The sequence below is a fragment of the Zootoca vivipara genome, chromosome 10, assembly GCF_965207765.1.
Source record: "Zootoca vivipara chromosome 10, rZooViv2.hap1.1, whole genome shotgun sequence".
In the NCBI taxonomy this organism is placed as follows: domain Eukaryota; kingdom Metazoa; phylum Chordata; class Lepidosauria; order Squamata; family Lacertidae; genus Zootoca; species Zootoca vivipara.
Genome location: NC_142593.1, coordinates 26823309 through 26848517, shown reverse-complemented (window position 1 = coordinate 26848517; position 25209 = coordinate 26823309). Strand labels below are relative to the sequence as shown.

Here is a 25209-nt window from a genome sequence, read left to right as displayed (position 1 = left end):
ACATTAATTTTGTGTTTACTAAAAAAATATATTAAAGGGTTGCTTCCCACATTACCAATTTTGACACTTTCCCTACATTCACTCAATAAAAGCTGCAGCTGCTGCTGGACGCACAGGGTAATTTTAAAACAAATTTATGTGGATATTAATGAATTCTAGATCAATTGGGTGACGGACATGGAAAGCAATCAAAGATGTGTATTGATTGCTCTTGGAACTAATAATTGTTTTTTGCATGACTGTAATTTCCCAAATTTTGGAAATATTTTTATGGCGAGATCTCAGTTTCCAAGGAATTTTAGTTGCCCATTGTCAGGGAGTTGTTGTGGCTACTTCCGAGTAAAGACGCTCCAGTCCGTTGTGTCTTTAAAGGTTTTATTGTGCATACTATTTACAGTTCAGAAATAGCAGAAAACATGACCTCCTAGTCACCCTCAGAACCCGGCAATGGCGTCCGTCGGCTTCGGGGCCAGCATAATAACCTGGGCACCCCGAAACGCCGCCCCTTCGCCCTACGTTTGGGCACGCGCCTCAATTTGGGTGCCGGAAGGAGCGGTGCCCCTTCTGCCCCTGGCCGGCTGGGGCAGTGCCTGGGTTCCGACGTCTCCCTGAGCCGTCCCTCCTCCACTTGTTGGTCAGAGTGGTGCAGGGGATCTGATGCCTCACTGAGCCCTTCCTTCACCGTCTATTCCCCAGAGCATTGCCAGGGCTCTGATGCCTCGCTAAGCCTTCCCTCCTCCATTCCGCTCCCCCCTGACCCACTGCTAGCGCTGCCGCTGGGCGAAGTGCTGGTCAGGATGATGGGGGGGGGAAGGCTCCCTGTAGGGAGTCCCCCTGACACCCATGGTATGTTAAGGGGCCATTTGTATAAGCCAGTGCACAGGCTCTGAATACGACAAATGGAGAAAAAGCAATAAGCGGGCTCCACGTTGGATGAAGCATGATTACATGCATTGAAGTACCTAACTGTGCAAGCAGTATACAACCTGTCTTAAAATACCTGGTAGTTGGTATACTGCAACCATGTTGCTAAAATCTGCCACATCATAGCACAAGATGTGGCAGAAGACACTTTACATCTGTCCTGTTCATGCTCCATTTTGTTTTCTTAAAAGTTACATGCTTCAGAAACTGGTTTCCCCCCTGCCTTCCTCTCAGGTGGAAGTTGCCTTTCCCCCTAAAATTTATTCTACCTGTGTTTAGGATAGGAATGGCAGTTTTCATCTATCAAGTAATATTTTCAGAACTTCCATAAAATGAATTTTTAGCATAGTTTTGTCATTGGTAGGACTTACAAGTGCTAAATATCAAGGATGTTGGTACAGAGTCTGCCAGCTGAGAAGAAAATCGAATGTTTCTGCCAGAGGGAAACTAATTGAAAGGAACAGGGCCCATGTTTGGCCTCCGACTGCTGAGAGGGTGGAGCAATGTATTAAAGAACATTCACTCACAATCTAGAGTAGTTCTAGAATCAATAGTTTTATTGCCCATAGAGCCTACAAAATGCCCTTGGAAGGAATGTGAGATCATATAGGGTTTATAGGAGCAGTAGCTATTAAAGAAAAGTACATGTATTTTGTACATCACCTTTGACACCCCCTGTTCAATCTTTGAGCTATATTAGAAAAGTTATCACATAACTGCAGTTCTTATTCAAGTTACAATCACTTCCAGCAGAACCACCAAGCACTGAAACAAACTAAGCACAAGCATGTTTCAGAATAAAAGATACTCTAGTTTCATGAGAAATGTGACAAATAAAATAAAATAATAGGGATATAAAAAGAGATTATATTGCTCTAGTTTACACAATAATGTTGTTAGGAACAAAATGAAAATGGCATCACTATACCCTATTATTATGGGTAGTCATTTAAATAATGGAGCCTAAACATGGCCCTAAAAACCTTCCTGAAGACAAACCTAAATGAATTTCCCTGAATATAGAACTGGAGGATTAAAAAAAAACTTGAAGGCAAACAACATCATCTCCCAAAAACAGCCAAGCCTACATTTATTCATCATGCTCACTTACCAAGATTCTTATTTTATTTTGCAGGTGCTTCTTCACCAAGAAGTGCCCTGAACGTTGTACTTCTTTACTTAAACAAGATGCAGTTGCTCCCGTATGATAGGCAAGCCGCCCTGGAACTCACAGACCCTGGGATTGAATACAGCAAAAGTTCTACCTCTTATACTATTGTAAATATTTGCACTCATGCTGATGAGGCAGAAGAGAGGGAAGTGCAGAGGAGGAAATGATATTCTTCCCAATACTCTGCTAGTGTTTCTACAAATAAGAGATTTGTACAGAAACAGGACTTTTCTACAATAATAAGATGTAAAGATACCGAAGTATTAAGTATAAACAAAAAGTGAATTGTGATATTAGATACTTCTAATAATCCTTGGGTACTTACCCTTATATCTACTGTATCTGAATGTAAATATAAGGGAAGAGATATACAGGTCAATTCTATTTTTGCTGCTTAAGTTGCAGGTGCTAAAGCAGAACCCTATGCTAAGTAAGTCAGCCAGAGCTACTCATCTGTCATCTACTGCTGCTACATACACAAGAGCATCAGATCAGACTGTCAAGATTTTGAGAGAAGAGTCTAGAATAATTGCATTCTGCTAACACTCAACTATGTACAAAGAAAGGTTCCTGCAACTCCCAACTATTTTGGGAGCCAGTTCCCATTTCCTTGGGACAAGAGACAAAGGAAAAGTTTTTATCATTAATCTTTGATTTCTAGATTCTCAAGCAGTAGGCATACTAAATGTGCAATACTGTGCATGTTTACTCAGAAGTAAATCCCAGTATGGGCAGACTTCCAGCTTGGTGCCACAAAGATGGCTGAAATTCCACCACAGCCATTCGCACTGGTAATTAGAGGCTGAGATGGGAGTAATCAGCCTCCCACCCCACCCCCAGGTTTGAGGGGGCTGTCTCATCTGCAGTTCGCCCAACACCTAGCCCCAAATTCGGAAGGAATGAAGGGCCAGGGGGCGCTGGATGCATAGCACAGGGCGTTTCTTGGCAACTCTCCAAAGCTGTCTTTGTGAGTGACAAACTTCCATTTCTTAAGAGGAAAAATTGGATTTAAGTTATGGGCATGCTCTGAGCAAGGAGGGAGAAAATACTCTGCTAATTATCAGCCACTGAGGTGCTAAAAAAGGATTTGATTGGAAGAAGGATTATTATCTGCGTGGAGGTATGCTGGAACGGAAAGCGGGTGGTGGGCCTTATTGTTTTCATTATACTTTGTTTTGCTATGCTACTTAGCAAAACCCCTCTAGAAGGTTTGGCTACTTGATTAACTATGAAGCAAGTGAGACTGAAAAAGTTTGGTATTTATTGATATAATACGGGTCTAATAAGCATCAACTGTGTGGAGACAACAATTATTTTAAACAGAAAATTAAGGATTTTGACTTTAGGCTTGTTGGAAGAAGATTTCCTGGTTTGATTTACAATATTGGCATAGAAGCAACATCTCATTAACAGTTGGAGAGACGGCAAAGAACTCTGGGTGACTGCTTGGGATTTATGATGCAGTTTTAAGTGGCCACCATTATGGACAAAAGTGCAGAGCAGTTTGTTGTCAAAGTGTATAGTCATAGGGGGAGGTGAGTCTTCAATATTATATGTTTGTATTTTTAACTAAAACCCTTCCCTGCAAAGGCTAATGTTTGAATGACAACTGGTTTGGGAAAAGTATGGGGCAGATGCCTTGATTGGATTTATCTGGACAGAATGGAAAGGACATCTGTATCTGCATGTAATGGGAGGATTCTTGGAATGATTTGGCAGAAATACCAGCTTGTGAAGAGAGACTGCGAACTTATACAGGGGATTCCTAGACATAAAACCACACACAGAAATATATTGTTTTATTTATCTCGCTTGTTGGAAGAACGCAGAGACTGTGGAAAATAATGAGGATTAACATCAGAATGACTTATGGGAACCATCGGAAATGAATACGAGAAGCAGTAGAAGTATGAGATGATCAGATTCCCTCCAAACTCAGAGCATGGTGAAGTCTTCCCCAAAAAATTATAATTTGGCATAATATTTGGATTGTTTAATTATTGAATAATTTGTATAATTTGGAATATATGATGTGATTTGATTGGAATGTTAAAATGGAAAATTTAATAAATATTATTTTTTAAAAAAGGAAGTACCGGTAAATCCCAGTATATTAAATGAGGCTTACTCCTAGGCATGTATGCATAGGATTGCAAATTTAATGCAGCAACTCAATAGAGTGGTCAGCTCCTAAAACTGCCAAATTGTGTTTGATATCAAAATATGTTTTACATATTGCAACTATTCTTAATATGGCTTCTAATAACTTTGCACTCATTATACTAAATTATGAAACAAGACTTCTATGTATTGTGTTATGTCATGTGGACAGTCTGGTCTTGAATTTTTATTTAAGCTGTCCATTGATATCAAAATGCTAACTATCTGTTGGCTCAAGCCTCCAGTACTTTGGGTTGTTTCAGGTTACCATTCATTTGCTAGTAATCTATCAGTTTGATTTTTTAAGTTGACAGTTATTTTAAACATTTGAAAATTGTTAATATCTTTCTTATATTCCTTACAAAGGTATATCTGTACACCAACAAACAACAGAAAAGGTAACAAAACATAGCACTTAAATGTTCCCTAGAAAATACAAACATACAAATCAAATTTTGTACAAATTATGCAGAGGGCAAGATCCAATGTTGTGCCATTGAATGTGTGGGAATTCCCTTCCCTACTCTTCCATCTTCCTGTCTACTCCAGAGGGGGACCTCCCCACCTGCATGGGAGAGGGAAAGAAGGGAAAGTTTTGATTGCACAACTTGGGGCACCACAAATGTCACCCAGAACTTCTTTGGAATAGCATCAATTCTCAGTTCTTTATGAATGTAGTACTCAAGTCAAGATCTCTCTTCTGCTTTATCTTCAGAGGCAAGAGAGGTTGGTGTGAGATAAAGGTTTTTTAAGTGCTCTAGCATCACTTTTTCCTCCTCTTCTAGAGTTTCTTCCTCCTTCATCTCCCATCTGAAATTAAAATACACACACACACACACACAAAACTATTGAATTTCTTCAAATTCATTAAGCTGATACCACACATATTTGCTTAATACTGGTGAAAATTATTTAACTGACTTTCATGTATTTAGTAGACCCAATTTATTATTCTTAACTGCATAAGATATATAATTTCCCCACACACATTTCTGCACACTCAGTAGAAATGATTTATTATTATGGTATTTCTAGGTCATGGGCCGTTCAGTGCTTTGGAGTCTATGCATTAAACTTTTATCTGTGCGTGTATTGCATTCTCTGGATTATTTACTTCTTATTTAAAAGCTTCCTGCATTCAGGGCATACAGGCTGAACATGGCAGTTTACAGAAATAAAATACATCATAATATGAAACACTCCATCAACCTCACCAATTTCAAAGCAACAGCAATAATATGTTTTAAAAGCATGACACATTGTTGGAATAACAGAGTTTTCAGGAGATGTCCAAATTATTACTAAAATATTAACATTCTAAGGCCTTTTAAGCATGTTTGTGGTTTGCTTTTGTTTTACTATGTATTTTGTGGTCTCATTTTGTATTTTTATGTTGTAATCTTCAGCTGAAGGGTGGCATACAAATTTAATTAATTAATTAATTAATAATAGAATGCATGATTCCTGCTGATCATCCACTAGCAGTGAGTTCCACAGGCCAGGTTCTACCACACTAAAGTTTAAGTCCCTAGTAAAGGACAACCAAACTACTGTAAGATAAGCTGAATAGTGCTTTGTGAATTTACATAAAAATCTTGAACTTGGCTTGGTAGCAAATTTGCAACCAGTGCAGTCCTCTCTGGATAGGAGTAGCATGTTGCCAGTAGCCAGCTGCTATGAGCAGTCTGGCAGCTGCATTCTGCACCAGCTGCAGCTTCTGGACCAGATGCATCAGCAGCCCAGCATAAAGCTTGTTACAGTAATCAAATCTTAGGGTTACCAATGTATGGATCACTATGGTCAGGCTATCCTGGTTCCAGCAATAGTCACAGCTGGTGTACCAGCTGAAGCTGGTAAAAGCATTCCAGGCCACAGAACATACTCGGGCCTCTAGTGACAAAGGTGGATCAAGGAGTATCCACAGGCTGCAGTAGCAGCCACACAACCCATCTCCTTTAAGACAGCAGGCACTGTCTCATCATGCAAAGAAGAGTTCACCAACCCTAGACACACCTGGTCAACCCATTGATTGTACCAGTTATGATGGGGCATGTATCCAGAGGGCAAGTGATTGGGTGCATCCCTGCAAGCATCCCGTCCATGTCTTCAGGTCGCGTAAACTAAAACTGATCCCACAAAATTGAAGTACCGTAGGTTTATCATTGGACACTAATGGTAACATCTAAATTGCCACAAGGTCAAGCCACTTCATCCTCAAAAAGATAGGTCAGCAGGCCTCCAGCAAGTAAAACAACACTCCAGACATCACAAAAAAGCTCTGCTGGACAAGGATGCAAGAGAAGCCCTTTTCTGCCCATATTTATAGTAGACTCAGTTATGAACTCTAAACAGTGCTTGGTTGGCCTTCAAATGAGATATATGCAACTAGCACTCAAGCCATTGTCCAGCTTGTTTCACCATCTGCAGCTCCCTTGCATACAGTGTGTATTATATAGCAAGGCTGCCCCTCTACAATGCTACTATTCAATCTAAAATATGGATTCTCTATTTTACTATTGTAACCATTTGGTTCTTCCTTTTAATATAGCACAATGATTCACGCATCTAGCCATATTAATGGTATGCGTTGTTCTACCACCATCTCAAATATCCTAAATTTGGATGGCTTCTTTTTCTGTCCCTTAATGTGTCCCGTAGAACAAACCTAATAACAAGCATTGCACCCTTTACTTGAATGTTGACTCTCATATTTTGAGCAACAGAAAAGTATTTCAAAATGAGTTGTTGCCCATTTCAAGTATAAGACTAAATTTTAAGGGATAACGCAACTAGAAAGGACTTAGAGAAAGCACCTAAAACACTTAATTTTGGTACAAATATAAATAGGTTGCTAGTGTATGCTGAAGACACCCTTTATGTGAAAGTCTGTTCATTCACTTAAAAGGTATTGCTTGTGCCCAGCAAGAGAGATCCATATGCAGAAACAGCCTTCTGTGCCTGTTGATGGTGCATTTCTGGATGCATATCCCCATTTGAGGCCCATTAAAACGGCTGGATGCCTCTTTTTATGCCAATGGGGAAGTGCATCTGCAGCTAGGGCCACCAATTGTTATGCATGACTAGTTGCCTGTAACTGAAGCTGGATTAGGGCCAATTACTTTTCAGTGTCCTTTATTGAATGATAGCTCTTATGTTGATATTGGTCCCCGAGATCACATTTGGACCCATTTTCCCTCCCAAAATTAAAATGCACATATTTTGTGCCCAGTTTTGCCAATGTACACAGGAATATGAAATACTGGAAACTGATCAAATATAACTTGCATGTTTCTTAGAAATGATTGCATTATTGAGTTTAAAGTAACCCAAAACATAACATACAGCAGGAGTCAAGGGAACAAATTATCATTACTGCTCCAAAATGAATAAAAAGCATGTCTCTATGTTCAAATGGAAGATGGGACTCAACATTTATAACTCAAGAGATGTCCAGAATGGAACATGCCTTTATTAGCATATCCAAAATGCATAACCATTATTTTGGCAGTAGCAGCTGGCAAAAAATTAGTGATGTACCAGTTCAAGTAATATGAATGAATTCATTTTAAAATACTGTCTCCATCAGTCAAACAGCCAACTTTCAACCAGTGTTATTTCAAATTAACAACAATGTGGCTTTTAGATGTCTTTTAAATCTACAACTGGCACAATCTTTATTTAGGATTAAATTAGAATTTTTGAAGATTAAATTAAATTAAATCTGCTGTCCAAATTGGTACTAGAGATGCTTGGATCATGTCACAGTGCCATTATTGAATATCTTGTTTATGAATAAAGTAGCCATCATGCTGTGCAAATGCTATGAAAATTTATCACAACTTAAAAATGCTTAACTTTGGCTGGATCATACCTGTAGTTTGTGTCAAAATTATTTCCACCACACTCCTTGTAATTAAAGGAGTGTGGTGGAAATAATTTTGACACAAACTACAGGTATGATCCAGCCAAAGTTAAGCATTTTTAAGTCACATTAATTTCAATAGGTGAGTCTTAAGCACATGTTTAGCTCTTCCATTCATATTAATGGGACTCGTACGAGCTCAGCTTTGATAGGATTATGATCTACCGGTATATCAGCCTTCTTCAACCTGATTGTGTTCAGATATTTTGGACTACAATTCCCATCAGCCCCAGCCAACATGGTTAAGGGCTGACAGGAGTTGTAGTCCAAAACATATGGAGGGCCCCAGGTTAGGGGTGATTGTTCTATATGTTTATATAAAATACCAATACCTTGTAAGGAAAGAGAGCTGATCCTGGAAAAACTCAGGAAGGGTTCGATAGAGCTACTTCCCTGCACTGTTGTTATTTGAGTGGTCCTTTGTTTGTGGATACATACACGCAAGCTATAGCAGAGTACCTTTCAGAAGGATTGGCATTAAGGGCCACTCCTGCCTCATTCTCGGGGTAAATGTACTTTCAGCACTCTATGTATTTCAGCAAGATGGAACATGTAACCTATTCCATGCTTGCTTGACCATGCTGGAGCTGCAGCATAGAGGTCAAGCTTCTACAGTAAGAATGGAGGGCAGAATACATGACCTTTAGAGGATCATATGACCAACAACAGCTACAAATAAGCAACACCATTGTCTTCTTTGTGGATTCCGGCTGCAAACTCATATCATGGATGGTTTGCAAACTTGCCAGTCTAGAGATTGGCACACAAAGTGCTCAAGCAGAAGACTCAGCAGTGTTGTGATTCCAATGGAATGAGAATTTAATACACAGTGATAAATGAACATGGACATCAAGGGTCATGTAGCTGCTCAAGGACAAAAACTTTTCTGGAAACTGCAATAGAAGAGCCCTTGCATTCCGGTGGAGAATACTCAATGTTTAACTGGGAACAATAATTAAAATACAGTTATTGTCTGAAACAACAATTTCTGAAAGCCTTTGCGATAATTCTGCAGCAACCTCTCATGATATGTAAAAAATCTGAAAGATCAGCTTCTCTTTAGACCAAGCATCCCCAAACTTCGGCCCTCTAGATGTTTTGGACTACAATTCCCATCATCCCTGACCACTGGTCTCTTAGCTAGGGATCATGGGAGTTGTAGGCCAAAACATCTGGAGGGTCGCAGTTTGGGGATGCCTGCTTTAGACGTAGGTTATAGTCAAGGTAGTGTGGTTGCTGACCTTGAGCCAGACATCTTGGAGAGTGAAGTCAAATGGGCCTTAGAAAGCATTGCTAATAACAAGGCCAGTGGAAGTGATGATATTCCAGCTGAACTATTTAAAATTTTAAAAGATGATGCTGTTAAGGTGCTACACCCAATATGCCAGCAAGTTTGGAAAACTCAGCAATGGCCAGAGGATTGGAGAAGATCAGTCTACATCCCAATTCCAAAGAAGGGCAATGCCAAAGAATGCTCCAACTACCACACAATTGCGCTCATTTCACACGCTAGCAAGGTTATGCTTAAAATTCTACAAGGCAGGCTTAGGCAGTATGTGGACCGAGAACTCCCAGAAGTGCAAGCTGGATTTCGAAGGGGCAGAGGAACCAGAGACCAAATAGCAAACATGCGCTGGATTATGCGCTGGATTATGGAGAAAGCTAGAGAGTTCCAGAAAAACGTCTACTTCTGCTTCATTGACTATGCCAAAGCCTTTGACTGTGTCAACCACAGCAAACTATGGCAAGTTCTTAAAGAAATGGGAGTGCCTGATCACCTCATCTGTCTCCTGAGAAATCTCTATGTGGGACAAGAAGCTACAGTTAGAACTGGATATGGAACAACTGATTGGTTCAAAATTGGGAAAGGAGTACGACAAGGTTCTATATTGTCTCCCTGCTTATTTAACTTATATGCAGAATTCATCATGCGAAAGGCTGGACTAGATGAATCCCAAGCCGGAATTAAGATTGCCGGAAGAAATATCAACAACCTCAGATATGCAGATGACACAACCTTGATGGCAGAAAGTGAGGAGGAATTAAATAACCTTTTAATGAGGGTGAAAGAGGAGAGCGCAAAATATGGTCTGAAGCTCAACATCAAAAAAACCAAGATCATGGCCACTGGCCCCATCACCTCCTGGCAAATAGAAGGGGAAGAAATGGAGTCAGTGAGAGATTTTACTTTCTTGGGCTCCTTGATCACTGCAGATGGTGACAGCAGTCACGAAATTAAAAGACGCCTGCTTCTTGGGAGAAAAGCAATGACAAACCAAGACAGCATCTTAAAAAGCAGAGACATCACCTTGCCTACAAAGGTCCGTATAGTTAAAGCTATGGTTTTCCCAGTAGTGATGTATGGAAGTGAGAGCTGGACCATCAAGAAGGCTGATCGCCGAAGAATTGATGCTTTTGAGTTGTGGTGCTGGAGGAGACTCTTGAGAGTCCCATGGACTGCAAGAAGATCAAACCTATCCATTCTTAAGGAAATCAGCCCTGGGTGCTCACTGGAAGGACACATCGTGAAGCTGAGGCTCCAATACTTTGGCCACCTCATGAGAAGAGAAGAATCCTTGGAAAAGACCTTGATGTTGGGAAAGATGGAGGGCACTAGGAGAAGGGGACGGCAGAGGACGAGATGGTTGGACAGTGTTCTCGAAGCTACGAACATGAGTTTGACCAAACTGCGGGAGGCAGTGGAAGACAGGAGTGCCTCGCGTGCTATGGTCCATGGGGTCACAAAGAGTCGGACACGACTAAGCGACTAAACAACAACAATAGTCAAGGTTATAGTCAAGAGAACTTTTTTTTTTTTTGGAAAATACACTGAACAAGAAGTGAAGTAAAAATTTGCAATTCATATGGATTGAAATCCAGAAAAAAAGAAAACAGAAATGCAAACTGGGCTGTAGGACCCACTTATCCTTGTAGATCTGCATAAAACAAAGTGCTGTAACCATATAGTCCTTTTGGTAAAAATGGTTGAACAAAAATCTGAGCTCTGAAGGATCGTACTACCAATCACTGCACTCTTCAAGAGAGGACATCCTGCAGATACTATAGAATCATAGAATCATAGAGTTGGAAGAGACCACAAGGGCCATCCAGTCCAACCCCCTGCCGAGCAGGAAACACCATCAAGGCATTCTTGACATATGCCTGTCAAGCCTCTGCTTAAAGACCTCCAAAGAAGAAGACTCCACCACACTCCTTGGTAGCAAATTCCACTGCCGAACAGCTCTTACTGTCAGGAAGTTCTTCCTAATGTTTAGGTGGAATCTTATTTCTTGTAGCTTGAATCCATTGCTCCGTGTCCGCTTCTCTGGAGCAGCAGAAAACAATCTCTCTCCCTCCTCTATATGACATCCTTTTATATATTTGAACATGGCTATCATATCACCCCTTAACCTTCTCTTCTCCAGGCTAAACATACCCAGCTCCCTAAACATACCCAGCTCCCTATCTTATCAGGATGTCTGTTCCACATGATGTGTGGTGGAACTCCCTCCCGGGAGTCCCGTTACATATCAGACAAGTGTCCTGATTGAAGACTCCCTTCTTCCAACAAGCCTTCTATGTGAATATCAAACATTAAAAACTTCCCTAAACAGGACTGCTTTCAGATGTCTTCTAAAAGTCAGATAGTTGTTTATTTCCTTGACATCTGATGGGAGGGCATTCCACAGGGCGGGTGCCACTACCGAGAAAGCACTCTGCTTGGTTCCCTGGAGCTTCACCTCTTGCAGTGAGGGAACCCCCAGAAGGCCCTCGGAGGTGGACATCAGTGTCACTCCTCCTGCCTGCCTTTCCTATGCTACACAGCTGCCACGATATAAAAACACTCCAAAGCACAGTAGAAGACTATATTTATAGTGTAAGTGCACTAATACCTTTTTCTTGAGTTGTTATGTGAAAGAAGTTACAAAGGAAAATAAATTACTTAAGCAAGCTGTCTCCCAACACACTCCTCCTTTCTTAAGTTAAAAGTTTGCTATTGTATTCTTAAGGAACCTAACTGTGGATCCCCACATCCAGTAAGTAAGTACAGTGGTACCTCTACTTACGAATTTAATGCGTTCCGAACACACATTTGTAAGTCGAAAAAAATTGTAAGTCGAATCCCATAGGAATGCATTGGGAGAAAAAATTCGTAAGTAGAAGCAACCCTATCTAAAAATTCGTAAGTAGAAAAAATCCTATCTAAACCATATCCAAGATGGCGGACGGAACTCCATTCGTAAGTAGAAACATTCGTAAGTAGAGTTATTCGTAAGTAGAGGTACCACTGTACAGTAATGCAACATTGAAGGGGCTGCCTGATTCACACGACTAAGCATCCCAGCTTACTTTGAAGTGATCTAATTTTGCCATTTTTAAAAGAACACGTTAGCAGTCTAGGCAACAAAGGCAGGATCTTCTTGCTTTTTGTTGTAATGTTATAAAATAATGCTATTCTCTGCTACATAATGTTTCTCAGAATTAACATCCTATGAGCAAATTTTGTGATGGGAAACATCCAAGGAAAAGTTGGAAAGTACCGTAGCTTTTGCTTGGTACAGTTCTAGAAGTTTGAGAACCCAAGTACAGTATCTTTGACTGCACGAGTGCTGATGAAAGAACAGTCTATTATAGTTTTTAAGACATCTCTTTTAATTGCTTCCTCTGTAGCCTCCTTATTTTCTCAAATTTGCTGGGAGCTCTCTCTTTATGTTGTGGCAGTGAACCAGATTCTGATAATACCATGCTTAGTGTACCTAATGCAGTAATTTTTCAGGTAATTTCCTCACACAAAAGACCCAACCCACATTTTTAGTCATTTTTGCTAGTCTGTAATTTACTTTTGGGCAACAAATGAACAATTTAGTTTCATCTGTAACAAAAACAAACTAATTTGCCTTTCTTTGGCTGATTTTAACAGCACTATTACTGTATTATCCAATAGTAGAAGTAGCATGCATATTTAAACATATTCCACAGATAAAGCATTTTGTAGATGGAGGGGGAGGGTAAACTGACACAAAATGAAATATGCCTCCCAAGATAAAGATAACCTGCATGAAAACACAGTTGCAGGAAAAGTAAATTATAAAGCAAGCATTTATCTAATCATTCTAAAGACCGTAATTACACAGTCTGTGCATCAAAAGGCTTAAGAACTATTAAAAGAAAACATTTTAATTAAATATATATTTAAATGAGTTTCCATAAACTGTCAATTGATGCTTCCAGCAAGTGTTGCAAATGTTTTTTTTAAAAAATAGAATCCATATAACCACTGGCAAATCCTCTCTTTTAATATTGTCCAATGTACACAAATACATATGTCATAAGGCAATTTCACAACATTCTTTAAGCCCACACACTCACATGTGAATGGTCTCATCCTGCCACATCCCACTGCCTCTGCATCCTATCCCTCCTCGCAGCATGCCACCTATTATTTTCTCACAGTAACAAAGTATCATACCTTTCTGGAGACCCAGCACTCACATTCATGTTCCTGGCTTCCCAGAAATGTCAAGACACAGACCAATGGCACTCAGTTTTTTTTACTGAGCCAGTGTTAAGCCCTAACTCAAGTTCCCATACACCTGCTGTTCTTGATTTCTTATTGTGCTTAGTCCAGACTGCTAGGTAAAAATTTACCATCACGCTATTATTATTTTTTAAAAAATGTACAGGCTATGCATGCTCATTCATTGTTTCATAATGGCACAATGGGTCTGTGTGTCTGGCTGTTAACCAGAAGCTTGGTGGTTCAAACCCACCCAGAGACAGCTGTGGGCAGGATTCCTGCATTGCATGGGGCTGGACTAAGTGACCGCCGGGTCCCTTCCAACTCTATGATTCTTGGATCTATATAGAAATATGAAGGGACAGGACTGGAATGCCAGTGGCATCTGAGAGCCACTCAGGGCTCAAGGATGGTGTATGAGTGGGAGGAGGTATAAGGAGACAGGGAACTTAATTTAGTTAATGGAATATCTGTTGAAATCCAGGATCTGTGTGGGTAGAGCGGGTCTTATAGGACTGGAAGAAAAGAAGGAAAGTGATTCAGGAAATCCAGGTGACAAAATGTCAGACAGTGCTGTTGGAGAGACACAGGAATCAGGGTCGTCTTAAGTGTATTGGGCACCGTGGTGTGATGATCCCTCCGGTGCCCCTCGCGCTCCGCCAGGCAGGGCCAGGCGCAGCAGGCAGACGGAGGGCGCGGCATGACAGGCAGGAACGCTGCCAGCTGTGCTCCACCTCCGCCTGTTTGGCTGAAGCGAGGCAGCGGCAGTGGGAGCGAAGCTGCCTCCGTCGAGGGAGACCTGGACCTGGGTTACCTTCCGCCCACACTCCTTCAAGTCACAGCGAGCACAGACAACGCTGCCCACAATGCTCTGTGGCACCTCATTTACATGCAAATGAGGTGCCGCAGAGCATTGTGGGGCAGCGCTGTCTGGCTCACTGTGACTTGAAGGAGTGTGGGCGGAAGGTAGTCCAGGTCCAGGTCTCCCTAGCTCTGCTGCCACCTCGCTTCAGCCATCGCTGCTGGGAAAGGAGCAAAGGAGCGAAGCAGGCAAGGTGGAGGTGAAGGTGTGGGCGGCTCCGTGGGCGGCTCCGTGTGCCTCCTTGATGCGCCCCCTGCTGGTTGGGCACCGTGGCGTACCACACCAGTCAGCCCAATGGGAAGAACGGCCCTGACAGGAATTCATAGGTAGTTTCCATATTTTATAAGAAAGTGGGTCAATGCGAGCAATCTGGTCACTGTTTCATCTGCACTGGCCTCCAGTTCATGTTTAAGTACAATTCAAAGTGCTGCTACTTACCTACAAAGTTTTAAACATTTTGAGACTGGACTGTTTGAAGAACCACTTCTTCCCATACAAACCTTCCCAACCACCACTTTTGGAACTACAACTGACTGTGATACAAGACAGAGCCTTTTCTGTTACAGGAACCAGGTTGTGAAACTATTTTCCCAGAGATGTTTGGTTGGCTCACTCTCTTTTCAGCTGCCTCCCTGGTTGTATGCTGAATTGTTTTATCCAGCTCTTTTTACTGCATTTTACTACATTTTTGTAAGCTGTTTTGATTTTAATTTGGAAATAAAAGCAGGGTGACTGCAGGCAGGTGCCTGTGCTTCACATAAGGCTGTTTCTTCAAATCCAGATTCAGTAGAGACATGTATTCAGAGGGAAAGAACCACAGGACCATGGGAAGAACTCATGCTGTGAGTACAGAAGGCCGCAGGTTCAATCCCTGTCATCTCTAATTAAAAGATAGCAAGTGCTGTAAAATACGTCTCTGCCTGAGACACTGGAAAGCTGCTGCCCATCAGAGCAGACCAACCTTTTTCATGCCTCCCAGATGTTTTGGAATCTAACTCCCATCAGCCTCAGAAAGCATGGCTAATGGTCAGGGATGGTGGGAGTTGTAGTCAAAAATAACTGGAGGGCATCAAGTTGGGGAAGCCTGATGTAGGCAAAACTTGAAATGGTCAAATAGTTCCAAGTTTACTGCTGAAGCCTTATCTTGTGCTCCATCAACCACTCCCTGGATTGTTATGATACATATCCATTGTGGGTTGACAAATCTTCTATATTTTTCTTTGTGTGCTCAAGCACAGAATGACAAGCTTAAGTCCCTAAAAGCTGGCATTGAAAGAAACAATGCATTAGCTGCCGTTTTACTGATCCACACTTGGAATAGACTTCATAAATTTTTCTGCATGCAGAAACTAGACCTTCTTGAACCCTCCTTGTGATTAATTAGAATGCCTGTCTTACATATTTTTCTCTCAGGTGTAGTAACCTTGTATGACCTTACCATTAAGAACTGATAAATAAATGCTTGGTTAAGCACAAACAGCTTGATAGGCAGTGAAAAAGAGTGATGATCTTGGTTTTTATGCAAGATATTTATGCAGTCATTTCACCTCAGAGGGCCAAACAATTCAAAACACAAAATAATTCCTTGAAATGCCAGATAAAGTAAATTTACTTTTAATTCATTATGGCTAAAATATTTGATGAAAAGTAGAAGTATTGAAATTGCAGTTAAGCTATGGCATATTTTAATATCTCTATTTGCCCAACTGCAGATACTGGACAAACCCAAATCAGTGTTGTAATATGTATGCATATGTACAGATACAATTTATTTAACCTCTTAAAATATTTGAATGTTCTAGTGTTTCCAGATAATACAGTAATGTTAAAATGCAGCTATTTTAAAAGTGGACAGAAGATGTACAGTATTTTTAAGTGAAGTATGACAGAAAAAGAACAACTGTCAGATCTTACAGATTATCTAGCATATACAGTGCAATAACTAGTCTTGTTAGAGCGTGTGTTTTGTTAATAAAGGTTAGTGACACATCTCTTTCTGCATGTAGCTTGTAAAATCATATTAAGAAATCTAGACCTTCAAGATCAGAAGACACTGAGACATTAGAGTAATGTTGGACCTATTGATCCTAATTTCAAGTCACATGCCAGATAAGCCATCCCCCCATAATTATATTCAGGTACTCAGAACACAAGGGCAAAGCAGATGGGGGTGAGGCATTAAGTGGCTAATGAAATAGACCACTGGCTTTGGTCCTTACAGGCCAAAGTCCCAGAATGTCTACATGCTGGTGGCAAATATGTGAATAGGAAGAGAGATAGAATGGTGCTGAAGTGGTGAACAGGTCAGAATAATGACTGAGAATCAGGGTATCTAAAGGAAGTAAGACTGTGTAGGCAGAGGCAAGACTACAGACAGAAAGAATCAATTGGTGATGGAGCTAAAGAAAGAAGATTCCTAGTACCGTAATCCACTTAATCTGTGGTTTAACCTCAAACATATTGCAGCAAAAGCATATTATGCATGAAAATGCTGATAAGTTAGGTTCTCTCTCACCCCAAAGTCTCCTGGAATTGCCCCACCTCCAGGAAAATCCCCCCAACCTTTTATGGTATTTTTAAAAAGTTTTTTTAAAACTCTCTTTACAAAATATCTCTTGAAATGACTAGGACAAACACATGAATTCAACACCACCTGAAATAAACATTCTTTTCCCCATTTTTCTTTATTGGAAGGGAAGCGGGGCTTAAAATTGTTATTTTAAAAAAAGAGTTTTCCAATCCTTTATCAGTTCACTCAAAGGCAGGCATCCCCAAACTCGGTCCTCCGTATGTTTTGGGACTACAACGCCCACCATCCCTAGCTAACAGGACCAGTGATCAGGGGTGATGGGAGTTGTAGTCCCAAAAACATCTGAAGGGCCAAGTTTGGGGATGCCTGCTCAAGGGCTTCCACGTGCACAATGGGATTTCATCTCCCTCTTTCTCCCTGTATTCCTCATGCCCCATAATTCCATTGATTTGGTTTCCCTCAGCTCCATGAAGAAGATTGGAGGACAGTGGACACAGACAGAGAAAGCCCCATTGTGCAGGCAATGAACCACCACGTACCACTGAATCCTAATGCATTCCTCTGGATCAGGGGCAGTGTTTTTATATTTACTAAATACATGTATCTTTCTCTTTACCTTCTTCCTGAAAGCTCTTATCTTGCCAAAATTTACTTTAATCCGTTATATTTTCATATAATTTCCTTTTGTAGATATAAGTGTTATTACCCTGAAAGGAGCACACACTAATATTGCTACAGTAAGCAATATAAGATGCTCCAGTATTCATGTGCAATAATGGTCTAATCATTGGCACAAAAATCCAATTAATTTGTTTCTTCTATGCCTTTTTACTGGCCAAGATGCATAGGGGAGTAATGTGCTCAGTCATAATTGTGCTCCACAAAGGCTGGAAATGTTCCCTTTGAGCTTCTAATCATAAGGCAAGCTGAAGTGGAGACAAGCCCATTGACAAGTGAGAATGGTAATAATTTATTTTCTATTGATGGGTTATGACAAATCATGTTGGAGCTGTGGCTGCTTACTGTGGGGCTCCATGAAGGAAGGCTCTGATGGGCAGAGATGAAACCCTTCACAGCTCATTTAGTCCAAATGTAGCCACCTGGGTGGTGAATCAGTTCAACATAACATCCCAGGCATTCCTGCACAAAATTAGATCACTAACAGGCAAGCCATATAGGGGTTCCTTTAAAGCATTAATCATGAAGGTTGAGCTGTCAAAATGCAGGGTTTAAAATTAAGGAACACGAAAAGAATTGAAATGTAGCAGTGTCACATATTCAAGAATGTAATTACTATATCTAATTAAAGGTACAGTAAGAAAAACGATGACCTTAAAACTGCTAGGGTGAAGCATTACTCCTGCAGAAAGCACCCCACAATTTTTTACAAACATTAATTAGTTAACTCAGCTTCAGCAAATGTGAGCCCTGCAGCCCGCCTTCTTATTATTCAGCTGCTTAATCAATTTATATGCATATTTTTTTTACTAAATCACAGATTTTATATTTGTGTGTGTGTGCGAGAGAGAGAGAGCATTTTTAGGATATGGGAAGTCAGACATTTTAAATTTACGTTTTTATCCATTTAAAACAAGATAGAAAAAAATTGTCCATTTACATCTCAAAACTTTAGATTTGAATGTTTGTTTAAACTTAATGGCTGACAGTCTATGATTCCCCCCTCATTACACAATAAATTACAGGCCTTCCCTTTCCTCTCTGCCCCCTGTAGCCCCCAAGACCTTCAAATCTTCTCCAATGATGCCACTTAGAAATTGCAATAGTATTTAATATTACAGTGAAGCTTCTGTAAGCCAATGGTAAGACAACTAGAGAACGTTACTCCCATGGGTGGGGAATGCTTAACATTTTCCTCTCATTTTTGGTAGATTTGTTTTTTTAAAATAGACATTTAAAATTTTTATTCCAAAAGGAATGTGCAAACATAACAAAGTGGAAGAAAGCAAATAAACAAAAATATAAACCAAAAAGTGTAACAGCCTGAACGGTCAAAAGTACAAAGAAACAGCATGGCTCCAAAAGTATAATAGGTTTATAGTAGATTGATCAAAAGTAAAAAGTCTGATTCACCCTTCATTGGTAGATTACTGCTTATTGTTTAAAACAAATTTAATGCAAACTGTGAAAACACAGGTAACTGATTGAAGCATTGATTCCTATCCAAAACAAAAACAAAAAACCTTGTTCAGCCTGAATTATAATAACAGTGAATCCTATAGTCTCCATCAGTGTCATTGGATAGAGCAGATCAACCAGACATTAATTTACAGTACCCTGTCTCTTCCTAAGCTCTGGCCTAACTGATGCTGGAACGCAGCATTTCTACAGTGTTCCAGGAAACACCTTGGATCTGAAGTATCTAAAGCCCTCCCAGTCCCTTGATATGTGACCAAAGTCTAACTCCCTCCCATTGTTTCCAATGAGAGGAGAAAAGGACAAAAGGAAAGGAAAACAGCTCAACAACTTTTGTGTCCGGATTTTCACTTTCTGAAATATGGCAACCCTATTTTAAATGCCCATACTATACCAAAACCCCTATTTGAAGGAGAAGTAAACCTCCAATTCTTGCTATTTAGAATCTAGAGATTTGAATCTAATATGGAAATTTTGAGTGGTGATAAGGTGCTGTCACATGACCTCCCAACTTGCAAGCCCCACTGAGAACAGTGGTGTTTAGGTCAAAGAAAGCATAATCATGAATAGCACATACATCATGAAAAAATGCATATGGTGGTTCCACTAACAGCTAGGGAATGAAGCAGAGCAACACAAGGTCTTCTGAAGACCAAGTCAAATGTTCAATAGACACACTGCTACATTTAAACAATGTTAACAGCGTTTCCGTGCGCTGCTCTGGTTCGCCAGAAGCAGCTTTGTCATGCTGGCCACATGACCCAGAAGCTGTCTGCGGACAAACACTGGCTCCCTTGGCCTATAGAGCGAGATGACCACCGCAACCCCAGAGTCGGACACGACTGGACCTGATGGTCAGGGGCCCCTTTACCTTTACCTATGCTATATATTTATACTTTTCCCCCAATTTTGAAACTGTGAAGTTGATGAAAGAAGGCTTTCAATTCATGCTCAGCACGAATGTTGTAAAAAGTCAACCAGACATTAATTTACAGTGCCAGACCTGAGATACAAATATCTCCATAGATATATTTCCTACCACCTCCCTTGAAGCTCTGGCCTATAAGGACAATTTAGAGTAGACGTGTTTTGGCTCTAGGTGTTATGGCCTCGGACTCGGGTTCAGACTCGGAGCCGGAGGAATCACAGACTGCACCGGACCCTTTGCCCGGGACATCGGCTGAACTGAGGTTGGGACCCGATCCTGAGGAGCCTCAGTCTACTCAGCCTCCCCTGAAACCAGCGTCAGCTGAGCTGAATCTGGGGCCTGAGCCTGCCTTGGTTCCAGGTGCAGGAAAGACCTTATCACCAGCAGCTGGCCCACTGCCAGCTGGAGCTGAGGCAGCTCCTGGGTCCAGTAACCCTCCGGGGTCTCCCAAGCTACAGAGGCTCAGGGCTGAGAGGAGGAGAGACGCGCAGGAGGAGTGCTCGCATTCAGGCAAGGCAGGGCAGTGAGTCATTGGGGGATCGGGACCGGCCATTACTTCGGCAGAGATAAAAGGCTGTCAGACCCCACCCCAGGTTGCGGGAGCAACATTGCTGTTTGCCAGATCCTGCCTATGCTCCAGTTTCTGACCTGCCCGAGTTCCTGCTCCTGCCCTGCCCTGGATTCCTGCCTGTGTTCCTGCTCTTGACTTCGCCTAGATTCCTGCCCTGCTCCCTGCCTTAGCTTCATTGGACTGATCTCTCATGGACTCTCTAGACTTCGGACTGGCCCTGGACCTCGCCTCTTGGTTTACCCTTGGACCAGCATACTAGAGAAGAGCCACCAGCTCACTTTTTTTTTATTCAACCAAATACAATTACATACCCTCCAACATTTCTCCAATGAAAATAGGGACGTCTCATTCCATAATGATAATTTTACTATTTATACCCCACATATCTCACTGCCACTCTGGGCAGCTTCCAACATATATAAAAACATAATAAAACATTAAACATTTTTTTTAAAAAAACCTTCCCTATATTATCATTAATTATTATTATTATTATTTATTGAATTTATATACTGCCCTATTCCTGGAGGTCTCAAGATTGCCTTCAGATGGCTCACGGGTCAGATAACTCCATACCCTCCAGCATTTCTCCAATGAAAATATGGACATCCTACCATACCCTCCAATATTTCTCCAATGTTCTCTGATGTTTAGTTGGCATCTCCTTTCTTGTAACTTTAATCCATTAGTTCGGGTCCTAGCTTCCAGAGCAGGAGAAAACAGGCTTGCTCCATTCTCCATGTGGCAGCCCTTTAGGTATTTGAAGATGGCTATCGTATATCCTCTCAGTCTCTTCTTTACCAGGTTAAACACAGGGGCGTAGCAAGGGGGGGTGATAGGGGCGGGGCACCCCAGGCTCCATTCTGGGGGGCGCTCCACTTCGGCCTCGGCACAGCGGTGCCCCACCTCCACAGACGACGGCCACCGCTGCCGGGCGGAGAGGCCCTGATGTTGCTGGCTGCATGTGAAGCAGCCAATGGAGCCTCACTCCTCCCAAGAGCATGTTGCTCTTGGGAGGAGTGAGGCGATGCCGATGCTCCGTCCGTTGGCTGCTTCACATTGCTCAGTGGTTTGCGAGCAAGCTGCAGAGCGAGGCTGCCTCACTCCGCGGTTTGCTTGCGGGGTTTGCCTCTTCCTGCAAAGCGCTTTGCTGGGTCCTAGCGCCGCCGCCCCCCAGCAACCCGCTCCCCCTCTCTATTACTAAAATGTGACACAGGAATCCAGAGGTGAAGCCACACACACTCTTCTCCCGCCGCCTCCAAATAAACCCCTTTATTCTTGTGGGTTTATAAGTAAACCAGCTCACGTGGCCCGGTATCAAAGAAAAACTCTAGACTGTTTGATAGAATAACCTCTTGCCACCCGTAAAGGGTCTCTCTCAGCTTGATTCCCCCTACTGTAAAAGTTTGCCCTTTCCATGCTGGCAACTTGTTGACACCCCAGGTTATCTTTCTAAGCCTCCTCAGTGTTACTCTAAGACACAAACTTTCACCTCTTTTCCTGAGGTAAGTTGTGTCCTCTAATGAGTTACCACTTCTGTGAGTCCCGATACCTTGCTGGAAAAATAATTACGATACTTCTTGGCAGAAAAGAGAAGAATTTTATTAACCTTAGAACATAGTTGTTTATTTAACGTTTCATGTGTTTATAAGATACGTTTCGGTTGTAGATAATCTCTGTCAAACATTTAACATCGAGCCTTCCTGAACCTCATCTAGATCCCCACTATCCTGGCCTCTCAACTTTCTTCTTCACACCTACCCACTCCCTCTCCCTCTCAACTGACAAAACCGCTGCTCCCTCCTTTTAAACTCCGAACAGTCCCGCCCCCACCAGAATGTTATGTCAGTCAGGCTGGAGGTGTATTAACTCTTTTCCAGCCAGGTAGGAATAAATATTGCAAAACCATGTCAATCCGTTACACCCTCACACGCCTTGGGCCTCAGCGGCACACAGGTTTGTAAGGACTTTGTAAGGTTGCCACGGGAGCAGCAGCGCCAGCCTGGACGGACGGACTGCGCATGCTCCGTTCGTCATGATGCACGCACCTTGCGGAGTGACGGCCGCCCCCAGGGGGTGCCTCTGCGTTTGTCGCCCTGGGCAGCCAAGCGGCACCGTTCGCCACTGGTTAAACATACTCAATTTCCTCAACCATTCCTCATGAGGCTTGGTTTCCAGACCCTTGATCATCTTAGTTGCCCACCTCATGTTCCACCTTGTCAATATGCTTCTTAAATTGTGGTGCCCATAATTGGACACATTACTCCAGTTGTGGTATAACCACAGCAGAATAGAGCGTGACAATTACTTTCCTTGATTGGCACACTATACTTCTGATAATACAACCTAAAATAGCATAACCTTTTTTTCTTTTCTTTTCTTTTTTTTTGCTGCTGCTGCTGCTGCTGCTGCTGCTGCTGCTGCTGCATCACAGTGTTGACTCATGTTAAGTTTGTGGTCTACTAAGACCCCTAGATCCTTTTCACATGTACTACTGGATTTTCCTCCATGTTATATTTGTGCACGTGGTTTTTCCTGCCTAAGTGTAGAAACTTACATTTGTCCCTATTGAAATTCATCTTGTTAGTTTTGCCCCAGCTCTTCAATCTCTTAAAGTCATCTTGAAGCCCGATTCTGTCTTCTACGGCATTCACTAGCCCTCCCAGGTTGGTGTCATCTACAAATTTGATGAGCATCCTCTCAATTCCTTCATACAAATCATTTATAAAGATGCTGAACAGCAATGGGCCTAGGACAGTACCCTGTGGCACCCCACTTGTCATTTATTCCCAGGGTGTTGAGGAACCGTTGGTGAGCACTCTTTGGGTTCAACCTAACAGTTACCTCATCTGGCCCACATTTTACCAGCTTCTCTGCAGTATACACTTAAAATGTTTTTAGAATATTTTCTAATTGCATAAGAATGCAACTTTATTATGGAATTTGTTAGGAAGAAAACAAAAGTAAGCCAAGAACATTCACTCACAATAATACCAGAACAATACCAGTATAAAACTACACATATTCCAAAAACTGCTAAGTCAATAAAATATACTCACCAAGGAAAAGGTAATTGCCCTATGTGTTTACAATTACTTAATTACTTTACTTTGCCAAAAATAAAGGTCATTATAATAATCTTGAGGTTGAATTAAGTTTCAAGACTAACCTGCATGTTGGATTCTGTAGTATGTACCATTTAGCACATTTAATAGATGTAAAAGCTCACAAGTGATGATATAAAGGATAATTTACGCTTGCAATGCATTTTTGTCCAATTAATAGATTGCCTGTGTGTTGCATATTTTGCATGACAAAAGAGCAGAATATTAAACTGCCATTCATAATGAAAATGCACTTTGCAAATTAGAAATGCCGAAACAGAAATTTTTCACCCTGTTTAGGAAATAAACAGTCCTTAACCAATTAAACCACATTGTAATAATTCTATGATTTATTGCAAGTTGTTTAACTTTCAAAACTCGGCTAACCCATATTAAGGTCACAATCCATCATGTCTTGCTTGGAAAGCCAGCAAATAATGGCTGTTGTATTAGCTGCTTTTGATGATAGTATGAAAGAAGTATTAGCACTTGTCAACAAAACTGCTTACAACATAACATTAGCATGCATGGGCTGCTGTACCTATTTATTATTCTGGCAGCTTCACACATATTGTTACAAGCTTATAAAACATTTTGTCGGGTAGAAACCGAATGTACACTGTTTGATTTTCTGATAGACTGGCAGCATAAATGTCTGGGCTGACTTAGTTTAGTTTAAGTGTAAATAGAGACACAAATTCTTCAACCTGTTCTCTTATTGATACTGAAAAGTGCTGAATTATTCAGTATCCAACTCTTCTGTTTGTGTCTATCACAGTTATCAATTACCCATCAGTCTACTTGTCAAAACAGAATGGATTAATCTGGCTGAAAACAAGACAAATAAATGGATACTATAACAGGGGTACAGGGTTGCCAAACTGTCAAAGGGAAATCCAGGCAATGACATTTGCCGTCAAAAGTGGGATATCTGGCTTAAGTGAGCAAATGATTCTCCTTTACGAGCCAAGAATGCACTTAGCTTACCATAAGTAAATTAATCTGCCTACTTTGACTACTAACACATTGAAAATGCTGATAATATAGTAGTCAGTGTAAGTTTTTGTTCTATTGTTCAAATATCTTCCTGCTCTTACACAAATTATGTACTACAAATAATAAAAATTGTATGTGTTAATCTGTTATCAGTATAAGTGGAAATGGAATTACTCAGGCCACTTTGTAGGTTTCTGAGAACAGAATTCAAAACAGTGCTTTGCATAGATGTGAAAGTGGAATTAATCTAATCCGGCCCTGGGGCTCCACCCCTGATCTGTATCTCAATGTCTTACTTTGCAACTTCTCTGAAATGGTCCATTATTGCTCAAAGATACACAGGCTAAATCCACCTCATTTGATTTCTTA

At 41.2% G+C, this 25209-nt stretch overlaps 1 protein-coding gene across 3 annotated transcripts in view; it reads right to left on the bottom strand.

Annotated features, from left to right (window-relative positions):
* Positions 1-1460: 1460 nt before the first annotated feature.
* KIAA0825 (KIAA0825 ortholog) overlaps positions 1461-25209 on the bottom strand; it is a 195318-nt gene continuing 171569 nt past the window's right edge. For all 3 annotated transcript variants that reach the window (XM_060280188.2, XM_060280190.2, XM_088652791.1), the window contains one exon: positions 1461-5065. In XM_060280188.2, the coding sequence (XP_060136171.2) occupies positions 4942-5065 (124 nt within the window). In that variant the 3' untranslated portion in view covers positions 1461-4941. The remainder of the gene's footprint in view (positions 5066-25209) is intronic.